The sequence below is a fragment of the Monodelphis domestica genome, chromosome 4 (assembly GCF_027887165.1).
Source record: "Monodelphis domestica isolate mMonDom1 chromosome 4, mMonDom1.pri, whole genome shotgun sequence".
Classification (NCBI taxonomy): Eukaryota; Metazoa; Chordata; class Mammalia; order Didelphimorphia; family Didelphidae; genus Monodelphis; species Monodelphis domestica.
The window spans coordinates 57,759,773-57,786,360 of record NC_077230.1 but is presented as its reverse complement, the minus strand read 5'-3'; the positions used below and the strand labels follow the sequence as shown (position 1 = coordinate 57,786,360).

The window sequence follows — 26,588 nt, the reverse complement described above, 5'->3', positions numbered from 1 at the left end:
CCCATGCTAATGAAGTAATCTGTATTCTCAAGGAGTTTACATTCTAACAAATTAAATAGAAGCATCTCTGTTTAACTTTAAAATTCCTTCATAATCGGGCCCCAATCTACCTTTATAATTTTATCAAACACTTTTCCCCCTTTTTTTAAACCTTTACTGTCTTAGAATCAATACTAAGTATCAACTTCAAGGCAGAAGACCAGAAAAAGCGAAGCTATTGGGGTTAAGTGATTTTCTGAGGGTCACATAGCTGGGAAGTGTCCACTGAGTCCCCTATTTGCCCCTCATTACCCTTCTAATGGCATTCAGTGCTTTAGCCATACTTTTTACTATTCTTTACATACAACATTTTATCTCCCACCTCTGTTGCTTTGTAATAACTGTCCCCACGCCACTACTGACTCCACCTCTTAGAATTTCATTTGTTTCAAAAATCTGCTCAAAGATACCTTCTTCATAAAGCTTTTCCTAATTACTCCAACTGCTAGTGTCCTGCCCAAATTTAATGTTTATTTCTTTAGCACATGCTTTGATTCTATGTATATGTTTCTCCAAATAAGCTTTCTGATAGCAGGGACAGTTTTTCTTTAATTTGTATATTCATTACCTATTATATGGTAGTCACGTAATAAATTCTTATCAGTTGATTGAATGTTAAATGAAATCATGGATCCAGTGGAGTTTTATTAGTTCTGTCTCTTATATGCTAACTATAATAATAGTCATTTTACCAAACAACTAGATAAGATTCTATTGTAGAAAATATATACATACATATACAACATGGTATAAAACTTTTTTATTAGAAATAAAACTAAAGCAAAGTGCATACATATCAGTAGTACAAAGCATTTCCCTTTTTTTGTTCTAGTAGTTAAGAATGTCATCTATTAAACAACATAAGATAATAGGTTTTATAAATCACAATCTTCTAGCCTATATGATATGATACATATAAATTTTCAATCCTTTGTAGTTCAAGCTGTTTCCTACAACAATATAATGACTAATAGAAAAAACCCTAAAATCATTTTTCTTGATATAAGTACAGAATTATACCTAGGGTGACCAGGGCAGTGTCTCAGGTCTTTTACAGTACTTCATTTCCATAGAATGACTGAGGTATTCAGCAAGAATAATTAAAGTAGGGAGTTGTCATACAGTAGAGGCTTTGTCTCCTTTGCCCTTCCCCCTCAGATGACTTTATATTCCAATTGATTTTTAGGCACTTTTTATGAGAGAGAGAGAGAGAGAGAGAGAGAGAGAGAGAGAGAGAGAGAGAGAGAGAGAGAGAGAGAGAGAGAGAGAGAGAGAGAGAGAGCACTGTGTAACAACTGAGGTGTGAAAAATGGTAGTTGTAGTTCTGTATGACAGACGATATCTTCTTATTTTTTTCCCATGGTAAAAACATACTTAAAGAGGGGCCTGATAAGGTTAAGTACTAATAGGAAGGGGAGAAATCATTTAAAATTCATACTGGATATGTCAAAAATAGAGTATCAAACCTATATTTTTACCGTTTAGTTGCATAAGTTAATTTGGCTACTTTCAGAATGAAATGTCTTCTGGGTAAACTTAGATGATTCCAACAATCTAAATTGCTCAATTCTGGTTGGAAAAGATCTAAGCAAAACATACACCTCTGAATGTAGAGAAGGCATTTTAATCCTCCCAAAAGCAGATGACATTGACTTGAACATATTGGAAATCTTATCCTTGAAGATTTTTGTTCTAGCAGTGTAGAAGAAGAAAATTTGCAATCCCTATAGATGGAATGAAAACAATTTCATTAATTCAAAGATTAAAAACCAAAGAAACATTCAATGAAGACACTCACCCTTTCCAATCCTTTTATCTTCCTCTCTAGTTTACAACTTACAAATATGATTCATATTCTTAGCTAAGAGAGGCAAATGCCTAACCTAATTTAGTATACTCTATGTGACCATGGACAAGTCACTTAACCTCCCAGGGATATAGGCAATTCTCTAAGACTACAAATTATAAGAGTTGCTGATCTTCATGTGAGGAAAGGAAGTTTTTATACCAGAAGTTCCTTATATTGGTGAGATCATAGGTTGTAAATCAAGTAATCATTTAAGATTCCAGAAATTTATGAAAAGAGTCAACAACCTGGTAAAAGAGGCACAAAAAAGGGGGGAAAACTTCAAAAAGCAGAATTAACCAAATAGAAAAAGAAGTAAAAAAATTTACCAAAGAAGAAATTGTGTTAAAAAGCAGAATTGGCCATATGGAAAGGGAAATACAAAAGCCCACTGAGAAAAATAATTCCTGAAAATTAGAATTGGGCAACTCCAAGAGTCATTAAGAAATAATAAAATAAAATAACAAGAGGGAAAAACAGGGGGAAATGTGAAATATCTCTTTGGGAAAACAACTGACTTGGAAAATAGATGCAGGAAAGATAATTTAAGAATTATTGGACCACTTGAAAGCCATGACCAAGAAAAGATCCTCACTCTCATATTTTATGAAATTATCGATGAAAATTACCCTAATATCCTAAAACCAGAAGACAAAATAGAAATTGAAAGAATCCACCAATCAACTCCTAAAGGGAGATACCAAAATGAAAACTTCCTGGAATATTATAACCAAATTCCAGAGTCTCAGGTTAATGAGAAAAAATTTACAAACAGCCAGATGGAAACAATCTAAATATCAGAAAGTCACAATTACAATAACACAAGATTTAGCTGCTTCAATATAAAAGGTTTGGAGGGCTTGAAATATGATATTCTGGAGGATAAAGGAATGAGAAATACAACCAAGAATGACCTACCTAGCAAAACTGAATGTAATTATAAGAGAGAAATGGATATTTAATGAAATAATGGCTTTTCAAGCATTCCTGATGAAAAGACCAGTGCTAAATAAAAAAAAAATTTGAATTTCAAATGCAAGACTCAAGATATAGTTAAAGATAGGCAAGAAAGAGATATAAGGGATTCAATAATACTAACCTGTTTACATTCCTTCATAGGAAGATAATATTCATAACTCCAAAGAACTTTATCATTATTTGGGTAGTTGGAAGAAGGACTATACATGTGAGTTGACTATGATGAGATGATTTCAAAGAAATAAAATTCAAAGGGCAAAAAAGAGGAATTCATTGGGAGAAGGGGAAAGGGAAAGGTAGAATGCAATGAATTATTTCATTCTATATCTGATAAATTATTTGATATAAAAAGAAGCATTAAAAGAAGAGCTTTTATAGGGGAAGTAAAAATTAGGGAAGGGAGGTTGAAGGAAATTCTTGAACCTTACTCTCATCAGAATAGGTTAAAAGAGAGAACATACTCATTCAGTTGGGTATAGAAACCTATCATGCCCTAGAGGAAAGTAGGAGTGGAGACAGATCAGAGAAGGAAGAGGGGCTGATAGAAGGGTGGGCAGATAGGAAAAGGTGGTGGTAAGAAGCAAAACAGACTTTTCAAGAGGGACAGGATAAAAGGAAAGAGAAAAAGATGAACAAAAGAAAAATATATTGTAGAGAAATACCAAGTTATTGATTATAATTGTGAATGTGAATGGGATGAACTCATTCTAAAATGGAAGCAGATAAGAAAGTAGATTAAAAACCAAAATCCACCAATATGGTGTTTATAAGAATTACTCTTAAAGTAGAGATATACATGCAGACTTAAAATAAGAGATTGGAGTAGAATCTATTTTGCTTCAAATTAAGTTGAAAAAGGAAAGAAAAGAAAGCAGAGATAGCAATCATAATTTCAGACAAAGAAAAGTCAAAAATAAATCTAATTAAAAGAGATAAGCGGGAGATTACATTTTACTAATAGGTAAAACAGAGAATAGGGCAACTAAGTTGTACAGTAAAGAGAACACCAGGAAGACTCCTCTTCCTGGCACCAGGCCTGGGAACAGGAAGACTCATTCCTGAATTCAAATTTAGCCTCAGACACTTACTACCTATGTAACTCTGGGCAAGTCACTTAACCCCCTTTTTCTTAGTTTATTCACCTGTAAAATGAGCTGGAGAAGGAAATGGCAAACTATTCCAGTATCTTTGCTAAGAAAACCCTGAATGGGGTAACAAGTGTCAGATATGACTGAAAAATGACTGAACAAAAACAATAAACCATAGACAACCAAGTAATATCAGTATTAAACATATATGCATAAAATGATTTAGCATCCAAATTTTCAAAGAAAACATTAAATGAGTTACAGGAGGAAATAGTAAAACTATAGTAATAAAGGGCCTCAACATTCCTCTCTTAGAACTAAGTAAATCTAACAAAAAAAGAAAGAAGTTAAGGAAATGAATAGACTTTTATAAAAATTAGATTTGATAGATTTCTGGAGAAAATTGAATGGGAATAGCAAGAAATGTACCTTTTTTTTTTTAGTAACATATGGTACCTACACAAAAATGACCATGTATTAGGGTCTAAAAACTTTACAACCAAATTTTAAAAAGCAGAAATCTTAAAACCATCTGTTTCAGATCATAATGTAATAAAAATTACATTCAACAAAAGGCTATTGAAACCACAGATGAAAAATTAATTAAAAACTAATCTAATACTAAAGAATGAGTGGGTTGAAAAACAAATCATAGAAACAATCAATAACTTCATTTAATAACAACTATAAGACAACATACCAAAATTTATAGGATACTGTCAAAGTCATATTTATAGATCAATTAATTAGACTAATTAAACACCAAATTCTAATTTCTAAACATCAAAGGAGCTATTAATAAAATTCTAAGATTAAACTAATAAGTACTAAAAACCGGTTTTATGAAAAAATCTCTAACCTAGATAAACCTTTGGTTAATTTGAATTTTTTTTAAATAAAAGAGGAAAATCAACTTAACAGTATCAAAAATTAAAAGTTTGACCTCAGCACCAATGAAGAGAAAATAAAAGCAATTATTAAGAGCCACTTACCTAGTTATACACAAATAAAGCTAACAATCTAAATAAAATGGAAGGATATTTACAAAAATGCAAATTGACTAGATTAACAGAATAGGAAATAGAATAGTTAACTCCATCACAGAAATATGAATTAAGCAAGCCATCAGTAAGCTATCTAAGAAAAATCCCCAGGATCAGGTGGATTCCCAAGTCAATTCTACCAAACATTTAAAGAACAATTAAATCTAATACTATAAAAAACATTTGGAAAAATAAGCAAAGAAGGAGTTCTACCAAATATCTTTTGTGACACAAATATAGTGCTGATGTCTAAATTAAGAACAAAAAACAGAGAAAAACTTTAAATCAATTTCCTTAAGGAATATTTTTGCAAAAATTTTAAGTAAAACCCTAACAAGGAGATTATAGCAATAATGCACAAAGATAATACACTATGACCAGATGGGATTCATACTAGGAATGACAGGATGGTTTAGTACTAGGAAAACTGTCAGCTTATTGAAAATATTTAACAATGAAAATCATGATTATCTCAATAAATGCAAAAAAAGCTTTTGACAAAATACAACACTCATTCCTATTAAAAAACAACAACACTAGAAGGTATCAGGATAAGTGAAATTTTCCTTAAAATAAGTACCTATCAAAATCTTTCAGCAAGAATTATTTCTAGCATGGATAATCTAGAAGCCCTCCCAATAAGATCAGTGGTAGACCAAGGATGCCCATTATTACCACTATTACTCAGGATTGTAGAAATGCTAGTTATAGCAATAAGGGAAGACTTTTTTTTAATTGAAGGAACTAGAATAAGTGATTAGGAAGATGACATGATGACATAGTTGGAGAATCCTAGAGAATCAACTAAAAACTAGTTGAAATAATAGCAAAGTTATAGGATATAAAATAAACCCACATAAATAATTAGCATTTTTATACATTATCAATAAAATCCAACAGGAAGAGATAGAAATAGAAAACAGTTTTCAAATAACTGCAGACAATATAAAACATTTGGGAGTCTACCTGCCAAGATAAGCCAATATGAACATAATTACAAAACAACTTTCACAAAAATAAAGTCATTTTTACACAACTGGAGAAATATTGATTGTTCATGAGTATGTAATAAGAATTCTATCTAATTTAATTTAATTATTCAGTGCCATACCAATTGAACTACCAAAAAATTATGTTAAAGCTAAAAAAAACAATAAAATTCATCTGAAGAATAATAGGTTAAGAATATCAAGGGTATTAATTAGAAAAAAAAAATGTGAAGGAAAGTGGCCTAGCAGTACTAGATCTCAAACTATATTACAAATTGATAATCATCAAAACAATCTGGTACTGGCTCAGAAATAAAGTAGTGGGTTGATGGAATAGATTAGGTATATAATACACAGGAGTAAATAACAATAGTAATCTATTATTTGACGAATCCAAGGATCCAGATTTTTGGGGACAAGAATTTACTCTTTTTTTTTAAATCCTTACCAATACTTTGTATTGGTTCCAAGGCAGAAGAGTGGTAAGGACTAGACAGTCGGGGTTAAGTGACTTACCCAGAGTCACGCAGCTGGGAAGTGTCTGAGGTCAAATTTGAACCCAGTACCTCCCATCTCTAGGCCTAGCTCTCAATCCACTGAGCTACCCAGCTGCCCCCAAGAATTTACTCTGACAAAAACTGCTGGGAAAACTGGAAAGCAATTTGGCAGAAACTGGGTACAGACCAATATCTAAATGGTCAGAATATTTAAACATAAAGGGTGATATGATAAGCAAATTAGGGGACATTTTACCTCTCATCTATTGACAAGGGAAGAATTTATGAGCAAACAAGAGAGAGGGAACAATGAGATGTAAAATGAATAAATCTGATTGCATTAAATTAAAATGATTTCACACAAACCAATGGAGCCAAGATAAGAAGGAAAGCAGAACACTGAGGAAGATTTTTTATTGTAAATTTTTGTGATAAAGGCCTCATTTCTCAAATATTTAGAGAACCGAGTCAAATTTATAATATAAATCATTCCCCAATTGATAAATGGTCAAAGGATATGAACAGCAAGTATTCAGAAGAAAAAATCAAAGTTATCTATACTTATATGAAAAAAATATTCTAAATCACTATTTATTAGAGAAATGCAAATTAAAACAGCTTTGTGGTACCACCTATCATATTGACTAATATGACAGAAAATGATAAGTGCCAAGAAGGATATGAAAAAAAAATTGGTACACCTATATACTGTTGGTGGAATTGTGAACTGATCTAACCATTCTGGAGAGCTATCTGGGACCATGCCCAAGAGCCCATAAAACTCTGCATACCCTTGGACCCAGCAATACTACTACTGGGTCTGGAGTCCAAAGAAATAAAAAACAGGGGAGAAGTACCTACTTATACAAAAGCATTTATAATAGCTCTTTTGGGATGCCCCCAAGTTGGGGGATGACTGAACAAATTGTGATATGTGATCATGATGGAATACTGTTGTGCTATAAGAAATAATGAGTAGGAAGTTTTCAGGAAGACCTGAGAAATCTTACATGAAATCAGGCAAAGTGAAGGATGTGGAACCAGGAGAATGTATATAGTATATATACTGAAACAGTACCAATGGTGTGTGATGATCGACTATGAATGGCTTTGTTATTCTCAGCAATATGAAGATCCAAGACAATTCTAAAGGACTTAAGATGGGAAGAAGCAGGTGACTCAGTGGGAGGAGAGCCAGACCTGGAGACAGGAGATCTTGTGTTCAAATATGGTCTCAGATATTTCCTATCTGTGTGATCCTGGGCAACACTTAACCCCAATTACTCACCCCTTATCACTCTTCTGCCTTGGGACCAATACCCAGTATTGATTCTAAGATAGAAGGTAAAGGTTAAAAAAAAAAGATCTTGTGATGAAAAATACTATTCATCTCTAAAGAAAGAACTGGTGGAGTCTGAATGCAAATCAAAGACTTTTGATCAAATACTTTCTAAAACTTTCTTAATTTTTCTTGGTTTTGGCGAGGAACTAATTTCATTTGCAACATGGCTACAATGGAAAATATGTTTTATAGATTGTATATATAAAATCTCTATCAAATTGCTTGCCTTCTCATGAAGGGGGAAGAGAGGGATAGAATTTGGAATTTAGATTTTTTAATTTATGCAAAAATCATTTTTACATGCAATTGGAAAATGTAAAATATAAACATTTTCACTAAAAATAAAAGAAAACATCCTTCTCTTGGCTAAATATGAGTCAACAACAATTTAGGGAATTTCACTTCTTTTAGGAGAACTTCTGTTAGCCAAGGATTGCTGGCACAGAGTGATTCCTTAGACGGGTTCACAATATGTTTAATTATTACAATCAACTTAAAATTATTAGAGGTACATTATATGAATAATCTTGCTTTTGATTTCTTGTTAATATAAATACCCTACATAACAAGTACTTTGCTGCCCAAATTCACTCTCTTATTTATTTTTATTGGTTTTTTAAATCTGCAATCCAAAAAAGAAACCTTTTCAAAGATTTCCTCCCTTAAGCCAGAGAAGTTAAGAAAATAAATATATGGAGCAGGAAAGACACCTTAGCATTGAATGATTTAGAGAGCTGATACTATCTCTAGTTTGGATTGGAAATAAAAGAGGATGAAGAATTAAAAAGAAGAGTCTCTGAATCAAATCCCAGGGCATCATTCTTTTCCTTTAAAATGTTGCAAATTTCTAGAACATATTTAAATGTTAACACAAGCATATATTCTGAACACAATTTTTTTTATTAATTGCTGTCAAATTAGCCTTTCCCCCTTGTCTTCCATTTTAATAATCGTGTTCTGACTCTCTGCAATTAGAAGTTGACAATAATATTAATGTCATTATTTTATTGTTATTAAGCCAATTTTAGTAGGGAAAGGCCTGAAATTATACTGCTGAAATCTTATTATTAAATATATTTAGTTTTACACTTAGAAATGATTCTAAGGAAAAATAGAGCTTTAGTCCCATACAAAGTTGTGGGTCATAATCACAGCTATTCCTCTAGGGATCTAGGCTCCTAAAATAACCATCTACTGCTTTCTAGGGTCACCCTGTCCAAGAAGAATGAACAGCTGGTTAAGGAGATAGTTTCTAAAAAGGGATTTCAATTTTTATACCATTCTTTAAAAATATAAGAATGACATCCTCCTCATGAGTAGAACATATTTACCTTATTCTTTAAAATTGAAGAGAAAGAACTTTAAGATTGTCTGGGAAAAAAAGGAGACTTAAGCTTTAGATATGCACTGAGATACTATAAAGAATATCTTTAATGAAGAAAAATAGCAATTACATTTCCAAGAAGTTCACAGGAGACAAAAATCCAAGAAAGGGGCCAAAAGTAAAACCCATAGCCTCAAATACCTATTCAAAAAAATCTTCATTGCTTAGGCAGCAAGCAAGAAATCACAATGCTAAAAGGCAAATTTTATCTCAAGGGTATCATTAAGACTGGGTGGGATGAAAACCATTTATAGATCATGGTTCTAGATAGATATATCTCATTTTTAAAAAGCAGAATAGGTAAAATAGGATTCAAGGTAGCATCATAAACTAAGAAGATAAAATAATAGAATATATCCTAGAAACAGAAAAGGGAAGCATGATAGAGAGAATTTGGGTAAAAATCATTGGGAGGATCTTTGTCAAGGGAATATCAGACTCTTGAGGCAGAAGAAGGAACTAGAGGAGGAATCTGGGAAATAGATCATAAGACTGGTCCAGAGTCAAGAAATAGTAGTGATGGTGGATTTCAATTATCCAGGTATTTACTGGAGCCCTCTCTCTGCCAAAATTAATGCAGCTAATCACTTCTTCACTTCCCTTAATTATATTTCCATCTTTCAAAAGGTGAAGAAACTTATATAGTAGAGTTCTAGACGGGATCTAATTCTAATTAACAGGGAGAAGGAACTAGTTGTTGGAGAAAAAAATAATTTGAACTCTGTAGGGTGGAGGAAGGAAGTGATTACAACTTGTGAATCTTAAAATTTCTCAGACTCTACTTTGGAACATTTGGTTAAGGCTATTCCCCATTTTAAACAAGGAAGGTACTTGATCAGGAATGTATTACTCCACCCATACTTAGGCATACTGTAGGGGAAGATAAAGTTGTAAACTCCTGATGGAACAATGAGAAAAAGTCCCCAACCCATACTAATAGTGAGGCAAAAGCCCTTAAGCTAGGTCTATTTTTAGATCTAATACAAAAGGGTGCTAAGTACCTATGAAGGTCAAATTAACCACTAAAAGGTCAAGCAACTTACAAAGAGCAAGCTTAACAAAGAGGTGTGAAGTACTCAGAAGTATAGTCTACCCAGAGAAGGTGAGAACTAAAGAGTGGTGAAAACTAAGAATGGGCAGTCCTAGGAAAAGCGTCTACTATGATTGGTAGACATGAAAATTTATGAGAGGTGACACAACAGGAAATTTTCTTTAAAAGGAAGGAGCTTGAGGTCTCTGGTGTTAGTTCAGCTTTGAAAGCTGAATTGGAGGTCAAGAGCTGGTCTCTCTGAACACTAGAGCTTGCTTGGAACGATCTTGTGGTGAGTGATTAAGGACTGACTAGTCTCTTTTAAAGCTCAGGCCTAGGCCCTTTCCTACTATTTCCTCTTACTCTGACTCTCTCCCTTCCCTTAATTCCTTCATTTGTATTAATCAAAATCTCCATAAAACCCAGCTGACTTGGATATTTCATATTTGGGAAATTTTCCCATGGCGACCACTTATTTTTGATTTAATTCAAGACACTAACATTATCTTTACAGTTTTGGCAATTCACAGTCTTGAACCCACATTTTCGCAGTCACAAACTCCCTCTAAGTCTGAAACAGAGGAGAAGAAAGTGTGAAAGTCTAACAAAAATCCTAGATTGGAGAAAACAGACACAAAAATGTTCAGAGAAAGAAAGAGGTAGATTCCTATAGCTTAAAATTCTATGGGAGAAATCAATCCAAGAAAATCTCAAGAATAAAATCCTGAAGACATAATGGAAAATAATTCAGATAAGGAGAAAAAATAAGACATGCAAGGAGACTAATATGGATGCCCAGAGAACTCACCAATAACTAATTTTTTTTAAAAGACCTATTCAGAATATAAAAACAAAGGCACATAACAGAGGATGAATATATAAGAGGTTGGCAGAGTCTAGTAAAAGTATTGTCAGGTAAACTAAAGCCCAGCATGAGCCGAGACTGGTAAAGAAAAGCAAAGTATAATAGTTTAGGATTCTTTCTAAAAGCAGTTTGTGGAACAGGAAGAAGTAAAAGGACAGACATGTCAACAATGATGATAGGAAAAAGAGCAGAAAGAATGACTAAATTTTCCTTCTGCTTTCTCTACTATGGAAAATTCTCTATTGGGATTAAAATAAGTATTTTAGGGTAAATAAGATCTTAGTAATTAAAGATAGGATCAGATTACCTTTAAGGCACTGCTAGAATCTTGGAGAGGATTCCTGTAGGGAACCCTGAGAAGCTTAGAGTCTGTTGGGATACAACTGCAAATTCACTCCTGGAGGTATGTTTGCCTGGAGGAAGATAGTGGATTGGTTCTCTGGGAAACTGGAAAACCAAGTGGCAGTTGAAAGAGGAAAAAGGTTGGAGTGTTGGGAATAAGGTTGTGGAGAAGACCAACAGAAAAGAGAGAGAGAGAGACTATGGTTTCCTCTGTGTGGCTGCAGACAGAGGCAGGCCATTTTGAGGGCTGTCTTAAGCCTAACCTAGGCCTGGAAAGCTGGCAGTGGGCAGTGAGAGAAGACAAACTGATTCAAAGCTGGAAGAGATATACAGAGACAGTAACTTAATTATAACTAAGAGGATTATTAATTAGCATAGTTTATTTAGACTAGACCCTGGGAATTAGACTAGATTAAGGAGTGTTAAGGAAACTGGAGTAGAAAAATGATTCTCCAGAATCCGAGGTGTGAGTTAAGTTTAGTTTCTTTTTAGATGAGGGAATAAATCCTAAATCCTTTGTTTATCTTTCTTTTCTTACCTTAATCCTTTCAAGAATTATTCAACTGATTTTGTGAAGACTGTCTCTAAGTAGTTTTACTCAGCCATTTTTAACTAGGCCCAGTTACACAGCTCACAACAGCTGGCAACCAACTGCCTTTCACCACAATAACAATAGAGATAACAAAGGTACTGTATCCCAATTGCCAACTAACAGATCTTTGGATTTGTGAGAATATTTTTCATATACTAATTTCTATTTAAGAATAATGAGTAGGGGTAGCCAGGTTGCTCAGTGAATTAAGAGCCAGGCCTAAAGACAGGAGGTCCTGGGTTCAAATATGGCCTCAGACACCTCATAGCAGTATGAAACTGGGCAAATAACTTACCCTCCATTGCCTAGCCCTTACTGCTTTTCTGCCTTAGAACTAATACACAGTATTGCTGAAAGGCAAGTGTTTAAAAAAAAAAAAGGTTATGGGTTAGAAAGTATTTTTGTGTATTTTTGTGCCTGGGTTCTGGGTCAGAGACTCTGCTTTTTCCATTTTCTTTGTCTTTAAAAATCCCAATGAATGTCTTCCTTTTAACAAAATTTGGTTAATAAAAAAGTGACAAGGCTTTTCTTCTTGCCCTATGTGGCCTTCATTATGGGAGTGTGGGGAACTGTGAGAATTTGATGGACCACCTCTTAGTTAGCTATTCACAAATTAAAAATGTTTTGGGATATTCAGGGTTGGGGCTAAGTAACTAGCTCCTAAAACTATTTATGGATCTGCCTAATGGCGTGTCCGGGATCTTTGGTCATCAATCTATTGGCTATGTGTTGGCCTCATCATCAATAAACTCATATTCTTACTTATAAATCTGAATCTTGAAATCATTTTAATAAGATCCTGGGGTAGATAGAACAAGGTGGTGCAATGGACAACTAAATGGTACAATGGGTAAATCATGAGGACTTGTAATCAGGAAGATTTGAGTTCATATTTTTCCCCAGACATTTCCTAGCTGTGTGACCCTGGACCAATCACGTAACTTCTCTGAGACTCAGTTTTCTCATCTCTAAATTGAGGATAATAATAGCAGGTACCTCAAAGGGTTGTTTTAATAATCAAATAAGTTAACCTATGTAAAGTACTTTGCCAACCATAAAGGACTGCATAAATACTATCTCTTGTTTGTGTTAAGTAAGAGTAATGGATGTGTAACAAACTACCTTCAATACCTTTAAGTTAGTCAACAAGCCCAGATACACTGTAGCCCAGAATTTAGAACAAATAGACATGTGTGATTGCTGTTCTGATCAGTCATCCCTGAGAGATCGTGGAAAACTAGGGAAGTGCCCTGCTAGGTTGAGATGTGCCAATGTTTCCATTTTAAGAATGGGAGAGAGGATGAATTTTAAAAGCTGTACTTCAGCTAGCCTGGCAGTAATACCGGGAAGATCAAAACCTGGCGTGATTTCTGAGCATTTAGAAAGGAAAATGATGATGGTTAAAAGCAGATGTACACTCCTTAGCAATATCACGCCAGAGCAACCTTATTTCTTTCTTTCAAAGGGATATTAGACATGTCAGAAGGATTCTGATCCTAAGAAAACATGAAGTTTTCTGCTAGGCAGTAAAGAAAATCTCATTATGTCGTTGTGGATGAAATGAAAAGACGTGGATTAATTCATCAGCCAACAAGCATTGGTTTCGTCTCTATACGAAGAAGTACTATGGGGCCCAAAGACAGTCTGCTCTTAAGGAGCTAACATTCAAATGAGGGAGACATTCAAAGCATGCTCGTTGCTAAGGACGTACAAGACACCCGAAACAAATTCGAAGCAACCATCAGAAGAGAAGAAGCTGGTAGAGTGGGAATAATGTGTAAGAATGGAAGTACCGGAAGGGATCAGGTCAGGAAGACCTTCAGGTTCTAGAAAACTGTATCTGATCCTGGAAAGGATAAGGGGCTGCTGTTAAGACTTGTGATTCAGAAAGATTCATCTGGCAGCTTTATGGATAACAGACCGGAGCAGCAAGAGTCAAGGAAGGCAAAGATGAAGCTAGAATAGTACAGGCAAAAGGTGAGGAGAACAGCTGGGTGGCACAGTGGCTAGTGGCAAGCCTGGAATCACAGACTCATGGCAGCCTCAGGCAAGTGCTAGCTGTGTGACTCTGGGCAGGTCACACAATCCTGTTTGCCTCAATTTCTAGTCTGTAAAATGAGCTGGAGAAGGAAATGGCAAACCAGTCCAGTATCGCTGACAACCTCAGTCACACTCCCAAAGAATCAGACAACTGAATAACAAAGAGATAACGAGTGTTTGAACTGGGGTGAACAGAGAAGAGGGCATAGAGGGGATTTTGTACAGCAGAGGTCGAACATGAGGTCAGCTGCTATCCTCAGGAGTCTCAGGGATGCCCCCGTCTTATTAAGACATAATTGGGTAATATTTGAAATATATATTAAAATACACTAGAACATAATGATACTATGTAGTTTTCAATGCAGACAGAGATTCTTATAAACAGTTTAGTGGCCCTTTTTTCTACCTGATTTTGGCCCCACTGGTATACAAGGATTCCTGTTCAGGCATGGATTGGACTAGATGACCTCTGAGGTTCTTTTTACCTTGGAGGTTTTGTGATTCTGAAATTTAGACCTCCACAAATTATTAGACGAATGCTCAGTTGCCAAGTAGAGTTTGGAATATCCTGACCCTCCTTCAAAGTTACTGAAGATAATTACTTGACCCAGGATGACACAATTTCAGTGATGTGATGGGGGGAGACTATTCTCTCTACATACCTGTGTTGTGTTGAAAATGCAGAATAAGTAATTGAAGATTATATTGTTATTATCTATTAGCATCAGGTAACCCAGAATCCAGGTAAGCCCAAAAATCACAGCAATGGATATTGTGCTAAGAATCTTCTTCAGAGCTGAGTTCTTTTTTGTGCTGGAGAGAAAATTAAAAAAAAAGAAAGAATGACCCAGGTTTGTGACAGGAAAGTTATCACCACCATCACTTGGCATCGAGAGGAGGACCTGTGATTCATTTATATAGAGAATCCCTGGGTTCCCATTTGTATATATATATTACATGAAGTAAAGGGTCCACAAGTATGGAACATTGCATACCCTGACAGATTTTTTTTTTTATGTGTGTATCCATTTTGGTGATATTTTTTCTTCTTATACTTAAAAATATATATTTGTCATAAGAGATTGCTTTCAAGGAGGCTAAAAGTGAGATTAAAGGGGAAATCTAGGCAATGGAAAAACAAAATTAAATTAAATTAAAAAAATTAAATATTACATATTTCCATTGAACATTAAAATTATTAATCTTTAGAAAAATAATAGTTAAGAGTGAGAATATAATAATTACGCAAACTAAATCACTATAAAGGAGATTGGAGCTGTGTAGAAATCTATAAAATGACTGGCTCCCAATTGTGAGTCCACACTTAAGCTTTCATTTAGGTTAATTACTCAGTGGTGGTTCCAGGTTATTCTGCTGGGGATTACTTTTTTTAAAGATCATAATGAAATTTTATTGTGAATATAGTAAGAGAATCCATCAGGGAGAGTCTCTTCTTTTGATTCTTGGGTATGACCCTGAGTAAATAATTTAACCTTTGAATATATTTCTTCTCCTATAAAATGAGGATAATAGCACTTACCTCCCAAGGATATTGTGAGAATAAAATGAAATAATATATGTAAAACATCTTACAAATCTTAAAGTGCTTTGTAAATGTTTACTGATTATTATTACTATGTGTGTGCCCATAGAGACTGGTCTGGGAAATATCTTCCTTTTCTCCCACCCTTCTACTTTCATGTTAACTAAGAAAAAGAGCAGAGAAGTAATCAGCTGATAGTAAAACAGGATGAAGCTTTTTTTAATCTAACCATGTTTCTTTGTCCCATTAACCTTTGCACAGGACTCCCTATCTGACTTTTATGGATGGGCGAGACCCATGCTTTCTCTCTCCTTTTTGGCACATTCTCTAACAAATTTCACTCTCTCTTAATAACTTTGCATTTTAAGTTGCCTTTTATGTCATGTCTGAAGAAAGGATGAATCTAGAATTTAGACCTAGTAGCCACCTTTGGGATCTCCTCATTTTGCAAATTAGGAAAACTTGAGGGTCCAGAGAGGTTCACTGACCTGCCAGACTTCACACAGTTAGCTGGCAAGCCTCAAGGCTGGGAGGACATGAACCCAGAACTCCTGACTCTCAAGCAATTCATCTTCCATTATAGCACTCCATTTTATTAGGTGCCCTCCACAAACTCGAGTGCCTTCATAGTCTTCCTGGCGTTGAAGCTATGTCAGGACCATCCAAGTGGACAAGCAGAGAAGGAAGCTACATCAGTGGTAAATAAGCAAGGTGGGGGTAGTCTCCAGATGGTCCTCGTTTCATTGCAAGCATGTAGCATGACATAGCAGAAAAAACGCTGGATTTGGAGAGACCCCAGTTTACTATTGCAAATGTAATATGCTTCAAAGCCATCGAGCACTAAAGAAATGTCATTGCTAGTGATGTACACTCAGTACGTTCTATCCTGGCCTTTTTTGTTGACCAATGGCATCATTTTATAGGAAGACAGTCTGAGATTTTTATCTAAAAAGTCATGGAATGTATCAAAACTAACTGTTGTTTTCCAGGCTGGGCCTGACTCGGGCCAAGTCCTCACGAGAGACTGGGTTCAGAATTGGAACAAAAAAGACTAAAAATGAGCATGAAGAGATGAACTGTTTTTTTGACTGGGCTTTTAAAATTTCATCTATCAAAGGTTGCTCGTAATAAATGTACGAGTAATTACCAACAACTCTGAAAATTTCTCATATTTTTTTAGAGGTTCAGGTCAAATATTTCTCTCATCCATCCCATTTTTTCATTCATTAATTCATTTATGTTATGACAATTTCAAGCACCACATCTGAGCCCTTCCATTTTTGCAGGAGGGCCCCCAGAGAGGTAACTATCCCTTCTTGGTTCTATTGTCCTAAAACAATAACTCATGAGCCCCGTCTGAGGACCTGAACTGATATGCACAACTTGGGGGCAGCCAGGTGATGCAGGACATGGAGCATCAGGCCTGGAGTCAGGACAACTCCTCTCCCCAAGTTCAAATTTGGCCCGAGACATGTACTAGCTGGGAAGTCATTTAACCCTGTTTGCTACAAATAGCTACAGAGCATTATTCCCTTTCAGGCACTTTGTGTTCCAGATAAATTGGACGGTTACATGTCCTCTGACTCATTCTGTTGTCTCTGTCCCATTCAGCATGTTTGACGTGAACTCCCTCCTTTGACCTGCCTCTTCAGATCTCTTTCCTCCTCTGAGGCTTAGCTCAGGTTCCTCTTCTTTCATGAAACTTTTAATTCTCCACGTTCTATCCCATCCTGCTCCATGGTAACCATTCAGCCTCAAATTTTCCTAGAGCATTTTGTCCAAATTATCCCTTCCACAGCAATTCCACTGGGTTATACATGTGTTATGTTAATACACTTAAAAATAAACAAAAACCCTTACCTTCTCTCTGGTTCTAAGGCAGAAGAGTGGTAAGGGCTAGGCAATGGGGGTCAAGTGACTTGCCCAGGGTCACACAGCTAGGATTTTTGGATTCAACACATTTGAACCCAGGCCCTTCCCTCTCTAGGCCTGACTCTCACTCCCCTGATCCACCCAGCTGCCCCCTATTTAATTAACTCTTTGAGGATTTAAATGAGAACATTTGGGGGCACAGTAGGATTCTTCCAGTTAAGGCTCTTGTTATCTTTTGCTGTCCCTGTCCGCAATGTTCCTCTTTTCCATTTATCTTTCAATCTGCTGCCCCAGAGTAATCTTCCTAATACATTGGTCTGACTCTGTCACTCTTAAGAACCTTTGGTGATTCCTCATTGCCCACTAAATATAATACACAATAAATATCCTGGCATTCCAGGCCTTGATACAGTCTAAGCCCAACCTAACTTTTCAGTTTTCTTTCACATTACTATCCTTGGCATACTCCAGGATTGTTCCATGATCTGATTTTTTTTTACCTTTGTATTTGGGGGGCCTATCATAGTGTCTGACACATTGAGATCCTTAATCTCATCAATTCCTTTTCCTCTGTCCTTGCCTTTATGTGGGCTATCTCCAAAGCCTAGAAGATATTTCCTGACACACTTCCATTTTTTCCCTTTGGCATCCTTCCCTTTATTCTCACTTCAGCAAGACTTTCTTAGGACTCTTTCCCCGAAGCCCTATCCTTCCTTCACAAATTCAGACCTCTCATTCATTTACTCAATAATTTTCTAACTTGTATTATAGTTATTTCTGTAAAAGTTTTTTTAGTCTTATTTACCTGGAAGACTCTAAGTTTCTAGAAGGTAGGGAATATACTAACTTTCATCTTGGAATCCTCACCATCTAGACAGTACCTTGCATACCAGAACTTAATACATATTTATTAAATTGAAATGAATAATAATTTTTATGATTTGGTAATTAAATCATGATTATATAATTAATTATGATTAATTAAATCATAATGCTTTGATCTTTTATATTGAGGGTTATATTCATTATACAATATAAATACTCATCCTATAATAATATAGAATACATAAATATACATCTTGACGAGAGGCAGCATGATATTGGAATCAGGAAAACTGGACTTCAAGTCCTGCCTCGAACATATACAAGCTACGTGATCAAAGGCACTTACCATATCAGTGAGCCCAGATAACTCTCCAGTATTGTAACTTTCAAATGAGTTGTTGGATAGATTTTCCACACCAAGGAAATAGCTGTTGTTTGTCTCCAATTTATCCCTTTTATAGCTTGTCTGTACCTATTGTTGGTAGGTCGTCTTTCCCATGAACTCCTTCAGAGCAGGGACTACTTTTGCCTTTTTTTTTTTAATCTCTGGAACTTAAAAGCATTTGCACATAGTAGGTGCTTAATAATTTAATTTGGGGGGGGTATTTTTATTTCAGTTTGGCTTATATAATCCAAAAGAGATACAGCTTAAGATCCAACTTTTGTTAGGGATAAAGATAACTGAGAAATATGGAAGAGAAACATTACACCAACAACTAACATGAATGTGTGCCAAGATAATTTCAGAACTTTGAGGGATCTATAATTTTATCAAGATAGTGGTTTTGTCCATAGACGCAGGAGGCAAATCTTTTGCAACAATCGTCTAAGCTGAAAGCTCATGGATATACTTGTGATGTTTCTCCAGATTTAGCTAGGCCAGTACTTTGACTGAAAACCATACAGGACCCATTTGTCTGGTAGGTTCTGCCAGAACTGTTATTTCCCTGGCATAGCTTTTAAGAATGCAGAATCCACCTCTTGCCATGATGAGGCCATAGAGGGAGTCTTTAGTGAGTTTCATTTATTACATTCTGATTTTAATCATGCCTGAAAGCTTCTCGCATTCTCTCTTACCTTGTCAAGTTCTCATTTCTTCCCCATAGAACCTTGACTGTGATGAAAATAAATACCGTCATATTAATAAAGAGAATGATGGCTACTGGTAAAATGAATGACCAGAACCAGGGACTCTCCCCAAAATTGCCATTTTCTGGAAGTGCAAGCCAACATCTATGAAAGAGAGAAAGTTTGACACACTTATTGTTGCCTTTGTCATGAAAAAGTTCAATGGACTCAGATTTAAAGAACTTTTTTTTTTTAAAAGCCAATTCCGCTTTCTCATCCCTTATCAACCAATAATTTATTGAGCACCTACTATTTGCCAGGCACAATTCTAGGTGCTGGAGATTCTTACATTGTTAGTTGGCTTCCTATAGTTAGTACTCCCCAAAAGATGAAAATAGTCTCCTTTTCTGCCTTATTTCTCTAAACATAGATAAAATCCTATTATAACAGATGCTGTAAACTCTGCATCCAAATTATTTTGTCCTAAAATTCTGTGATAATGATTATCTCTAGAAACTACACTCCAGGAATATTTGACCTGTGACTGCATCACAAAAAACACTTATGATATGCCCCCTCCTCTCCAAAAAAAATTGTCTTGAGTCCAATAATGAAAAATAGGACAGAATTATAAAATTAGCAAAAGTATGTTGTAGGTACCCCTTAACCTCTACTTCTCCCCAGTTCCTCTTTCAATCCCCTTTTGGGGGACTGAATCAAATCTATTCTTAGGACAAGGTTTCACAAACCTATTTTAAAGTGGCAGGAAACTTCGAGCTAATTTTTAAAATTATCACTCACTATGTCCCAACCACTGTCCTAAGAGCTGGGGATACAAATACAAAAGCTCAGGCTCTAATGAAATAGAGGCATGGAGATAATACATATAGGAGAGTGGTGACCAGGATAATTATGAAATGGTAAGTGAAATAAGAGTCCATTGATAAGCCATTTCCAAAAGCAATGGCATCATTTGAGTTCTCAGAGCAAAAGGCAGAAAGAAATGGGAAAGGGGTGCACACATTTTTAAAAAGTTAATTCAACTTTGTCAACAATCACAAACTTCCAGAAGCTACCTTTTTTTTTTGTCTTTACCAATTTGCAAGGAATAAGATGGAACTTCAAAGTTATCTTCATTTACTTTCTTAAGAGGGATGTATAAATATTTTCATCCACTCTTATATTTGACAACCTTTTGACATCTGTTCATATTTCTGACTGTCCATTTATTAGAAAATGACTCTTGGTATTATATATTTATGTCAATTTGATACATGTTTTGGATATCAGACTTTTATCTGTGATATTCTTTTCCCACCCTATTTTCTCATCTATTATGTCTTTGCTAAAGCTTTTATGTTTTACATAATCAAAATTATATATTTTTAAAAATTATATTGTGATATGTCTCACTTTCTGTATCTCATCACTCAAATAATACTACTATCTCCAAAGTTACCACTGATTTTTCATTTTTCAAATCTAATATTCTCCTCTCAATCTATATCCTTCTCCATCTCTCTGCTGCATGTCTCTACTCACTTGTCCCCTGTATACTTTCTGGATTTTAATAACACCACTCTCTCCTGTTTCCCTCCTGCCTGGCTACTTCTTCTCCCTCTTGTTTATATCAGATCCTCTAAAGCTAAGGGTTCTCTGAGGTTCTCTTCTTGGCTTTCTTCTCTTTTTCCTTTACTAATCTTTCTGCTTCATCAGGTATTGCTTCTTTTTCCTGCACTCTGTGATCCAGACTCTCTCCTTTCTCACATACAATACTCCATCTCCCATCTCAATGCCTTTGCATTGCTGTCACCTGCCTAGAATGTAATCCCTTCTTAACTCCACCTAAGAGAACGCTTCTCTTTCTTTAAGATTCAGCTTAAGCACCATCTTCTCCATAAAGCCCCCAACAATCTTATATTTGACTATTTTGTATATGTTTGCATATTTACACTTTATTTTTCTGCTGTATATGTTTACATGTGTGCTCAAAAATAAGCTCTTGGCAAGTAGGGATTACATATATTTGAATCTCCAACGTCCAGCACAATGCCTGACAATTTGAGAGTTTAAAATGCTTATTGGTTGATGCATTGATTTCCTTTATAACTTCTTTGGTTAAAAATTCTTCCCATCATCGAGAAAGCTCCCTAATCTCATTTCTTTCTTTCTTTTTTAAATTATCTTTTCTATTTGGGTCACACATCCACTTTAATTTTATATATGCCACAAACTGCTGAAATTAACCCAAACTCAGTCAAATTATTCTCCAGTTTTTCTAGTGGTTCTATTCAAAGAAGGAGTCCTCCCAGGCAATTATGTTCTTTGCTTTATCAAACATTGATCTACATTTTGTTACTTCTGTTTCTTTCTTATCCAGAATTTTTCTATTTTTTATCAATATCTTTTGATGACTACTGCTTTAGAATATAGTTTGAAGTCTGATTTTTTCATTGTTTTCCTTGATATTAAAATTTTTCTTCCAAATTATTTTATTATTTTGTCTAGTTTTTTTACAACTCTCTCTCTCTCTTTTTTTAAACCCTTACCTTCTGTCTTGGAGTCAATACTGTGTATTGGCTCCAAGGCAGAAGAGTGGTAAGGGCTAGGCAATGGGGGTCAAGTGACTTGCCCAGGGTCACACAGCTGGGAAGTGTCCGAGGCCAGATTTGAACCTAGGACCTCCTGTCTCTAGGCCTGGCTCTCAATCCACTGTGCTACCCAACTGTCCCCTACATATATCTCTTATAAATTCTTCTGGCCTGTTTTCTCCTCTTGGTATTTCATTTAATGGCTTGCTAACAATTATTTCTCTGACTGCGTTTTAAAAAAAATCTATCTTTTAAAATCTATATTTCTTTTATTATTTCATATATTTTTTATTTTTGTAGCTATGCATCACTTCCTTTTGAGTTCTGAATTTTCTGGCAAAACATTGAATATATATTTTAAAAATCCCTTTCTTCTTAGAATTTATATTAAAGATTATTTCTAAGACAGAAGAATGGTAAAGACCAAGAAACTAAGACTAAGGGACTTGCCTAGGGTCACCACTAGAAAGTGTTTGAGGTCTGATTTGAACCCAGGTCCTCTTGACCCCAAGCTTGGCATTGTATCCACTGTGCTACCCATCTGCCCCTGCATCTATCTTTTAAATTTCCTATTTATTGTGAATTCACCATATTTGATGATATGATTTTCTTCTTTTCTCTGAGCAGATAACAAATGGTTTGTTGATTTGTTAGTCTTTTTTTAAAGTTCCTAACTTTATACATGGGCTAGTGTTTTTTGTTTTTCATTTCTGTATTTCTTTTTAAATTTCTAATAATTCTTCTTTTATACTTTTTTAGCATTACTAATTTGTTTTTTCCTATCCTTTTAATTTCTTGCTAGTTTATTGAATTTATACTTTTCTGAGCTTGTTTCTACATTATTTTTAAAATCTAAATTTATACACATGATAATTCACTTTACAAAAAAAATCATAGAATTTATTTTTAAAGTATATCCTGTGCATTTAAAATAGTGATTTTCAAAATTGTGATTTATACAATCTTTTTCAAAACAAATTAAACAGAACATCTGTTCCAGGCTTTTAATTTCAACCCCTAAGAACAGTTACCATTATGTGGTCAACTTACATTACCTCCTGCCGGTATCCTAATTCTCCTTTTAGTGGATAAAAAATTCCCACTGTTAAAGATGCTACCAAAGCAGGTACTCCTGTTTGATAGAAAAGCTAAGAATTAGTTACATGTGACCAGGAATTAATCCTATACACCACAGGAAATTCTCAGGCTACATCAGAACTTTTTAGGGGACCAGAATACATATATTACCATGCTATGTTCTCCTTGGAACATATGATTTACTGCTCTTCCTACTTTGTTCCAGCACTGTATACCCAGAGTTCTAACTAGAAACTTTAGTGTCCTAGAAAAATAACTCAAAGTTGGTCCCCAAGGAACTTTTTTTCCCCAAATAAAAATAATGTATGAGAGGAGGGAGGCCTTTGAACACTAATGCCATGAGGCTGCTTCTGAAAAAGTTATGTTGAGAAGTCTGTTCTCTATTAACTTTGTTGTTTAACTTCATAGTGCTGTTCAATAGGTACTGTTCAATTTCTAGTCTGCTAAAGGACTGCAAGGGTGGTTAGACTCCTCTAAATGTTTGTGTCCTTGGAAAAACCATCATCCCACTCTAGTTAAATCTCTCGGAGTACTATATGATTGCCCAACCCACCTTCCCTCATTCCAGTTCCCAAATACTGGTTTTAGATATGCCTAGCTCTTTTTACTTCTTTGTAACTCAAGACATCTTTACATTGGTTGATATTCAGTAAGTCCCAAAATACATTATGTTTAATCAAATTTAAATCTACATGTTATTAGAATAATTTTCTATTGCTGGTATATTTCAAATTAATTTTTCTTAGTGTCTCAGTCTGTTTTTTGTTTGGTTTTAAAATGTCCCTTTAAGTATTGTGCAGGATATAACTAAATTTTAACTGTGAGTTTTAATAAAACAAAAATTTAAATTATTAATAGAAATAGGTAGATTGACAATGTGAACAGCACATAACACTTACCCCATCCAGTGAGAGTCAGAAAGAGAATAATATGTCGAGGGAGAGGCTTCATAGTTCTGATCAGCAGAAAATAGAGTTGTACACCATTGAGTCCTGCCCAGATAAATGTCGCTAACAGAAAATAATGCAGGAAAAAAGCTATCGCCGTGCACAAATGATTTTTTGGAGGGCCATTATCATGTTGAGGGATCACATTATCACGTGTAGCATTCATAGTACTGTTGTTTTTTTTATTTGAATTTTCTATTCCAAAGAGGAAAAGAATGTTGAAAATCAGCAGACATGTGAAGAGACTCACAAAGACATAGGTGATTGAAGTCTTTCTTTGCTTCCTGTTGAAAGAGAAACAAACATAATAAGAAAAGTATTTTCTTCTTATAAATCTTACTCCTAAAGAATTGAATTTGGGGAGGAAGGAAACTATGTTGAGTTTTTCTGTACTCTACGAAAGACACTTAATCATTGCACTGTAGTTACAAAGCCTATCTTAGGAAGAGATCTGAATTTAGAATTTTTTGGGGGGGCGTGGGGGAAATGTTAGAGTGTATATGCCTCTTCTCAAATGGTAAGTTGACAGCAGCTTTTAAAAGACTAATTACACACTATAGTACCTTCTAAAAAGGATTTATTTTAGAGAAGGAAAGTTAAGGAGTTGAGATAGGGAAGAGGAAATTTATGGTTTCCCTAATCTACTATGAAATTCAATACAAAGAAGTAAGGTTGATTTGTCTCTGAGGGAATATTGTTGATAGATTAAAAAGGATCTTCAGAGCTGTGCCCCAGTCTTTTCCAATGTTAAGTCACTAGCCAGGAATTCAGAGCCCTGGCCTGCTGGCTCCTCTCCACAGTTCAGAGAGAAGTGATCAATTTCAGCTGCTGACTTTCTTAACGGTCTCCCTGACCAGATTCTTCTTTGGAATCTTTCCTTCTCTCTTTGATTGACAGCCCTTCAAGCTTCCATTTCTTGCATCTATCTGCAAATCTCTCTGTTGTGCTAATCAGTTTTTCACACCCTTTGGAAAGAACTGATTCCTAGTTTAATTTTCCAGAATAACCAAAGGAATAATGTTGTGAAAAATATGAGTTAAAACATTTTTACACACACACTCACATACACACAAAACATGGCTAAGATAAAAAGGGAAAAATAGTAAAGTGAGGAAAATAATTGTAGCAAGTTTCTCTAATAGGTGTCTCATTTTCAAGACATATAAGGAATTGATTCAAATTTATAATAAAGATCCATTCTCTAATTGATTGATAGTTAAAGGAAATGAACAGGGAATTTTTAAAAGAAGAAATCCAGGTATCAATCGTCAGAAGAAAAATATTGCTTCAAATCAGTTGTATAAAAGGAGATTTTGAGCCTTTGGACCTCATCCCCCAGAAGTCCCTTAGTTCTTTCCCCAAATTCCCTTTTCCTGTGTCCCCGAATTTTGTATTGACAGGGGCACGGTACCCCAGAAACCCAGGCGAACTATTATCAGGGGAACTCCCTTGTTTTTCCTGACTCTGAGCCTAAAAACACCCAATGACCCCTCTAGGGTCCTGAGATGACTATCTTCCTTTGATCGTCCTCTAGATGGTCAGAAAGATGCACCTTCAGACCACACCTCGATCCTATCGGACATCTGTTTGTCCCCTAAAACTAAGGAATCTTTATGTCCCCAGACAGACCACAGCATGATCACCCCACCTCATGCCTGAGTGACTAACTGTTGTGAAGAATGTATAAAATCCCCAGAACTGATGTCGTCTGGGGGACAGCCTCGCCATCCATGCTGTCCCCATGGAGGAACAGCCTTTCCTTTCATGCTGTCCTCCCAGGAACTGCTCCCCACCTTGCTGTTCTACCTTGCTATCCTCCTGGCCACGCTCAACATTACTTTCTAAATTAATACATCTCTTTTTGTTTTTAAGCTAAGTTTTGGAGTCATTGCATGCTTGCAAAAGGCATCCTTCCCGAACCTCCAAGGTATCCTTCCTGCCCATAACAGTATGATTGTATTTAAGTGACTGTAACTCCTCCCTCTTCCTCTCTTGGACCTGTGAGTAGGCTAAAGTCAGGTAGTTCTTTTGTTTTAGTTATTATTAATAAAACTTTATAAAATGTAATATTTCATTATTGAGTGTTAATTTTAAAACCCACATTTTGGCTTACCACAAAAGGATTACAAATTCTCAAAAACATTTTTGAGCAGATAGCCTTACAGTAAAGATAATAAGTTTGCCGGGTCACTGCCCGCCATGAGGGTCCAGTGGCGGGGTGAGCCTGTGCTCCTGCCCTGCCCTTGCAGCTGGCCACTGCCTGATGTTTCTCCTGTTCATCTGCTTGGCCAGCATTCCTCACCGCTCTCTACCCAGCTTGGAGCCTCCTCTTGCTGGAGACCAGACCCACCACAAGAGCCTGCCAGTCCCAACCATTTTTTTCCACAGAGGGTGACGTATAAAAATCTTTCCACCCCAATCCCTTTCCACACTCCACGTGTGTGTCTAACCTGCCATAGCCATTTTTCAGCATGGAGAAAAGAACCCCACACCTTCTAATTTTCAAGCAGATTTTTTTAAAAGCTGATCCTGGACTCCTAGTTTAGAAGGCTGTTACTAAAGGTTTTTC

General features: G+C 35.5%; 1 protein-coding gene across 1 annotated transcript in view; it reads right to left on the bottom strand.

The window, feature by feature from the left end:
* Positions 1 to 787: 787 nt before the first annotated feature.
* The window catches only part of ADGRG7 (adhesion G protein-coupled receptor G7), an 80,074-nt gene continuing 54,273 nt past the window's right edge, over positions 788 to 26,588 (bottom strand). Inside the window, exons 14-18 of the mRNA XM_056826080.1 lie at positions 23,972 to 24,303; positions 23,025 to 23,106; positions 19,393 to 19,548; positions 14,738 to 14,888; positions 788 to 1,763 (exon numbers count right to left, since the gene is read on the bottom strand). Of these exons, the coding sequence (XP_056682058.1) occupies positions 1,521 to 1,763; positions 14,738 to 14,888; positions 19,393 to 19,548; positions 23,025 to 23,106; positions 23,972 to 24,303 (964 nt within the window). The 3' untranslated portion in view covers positions 788 to 1,520. The remainder of the gene's footprint in view (positions 1,764 to 14,737; positions 14,889 to 19,392; positions 19,549 to 23,024; positions 23,107 to 23,971; positions 24,304 to 26,588) is intronic.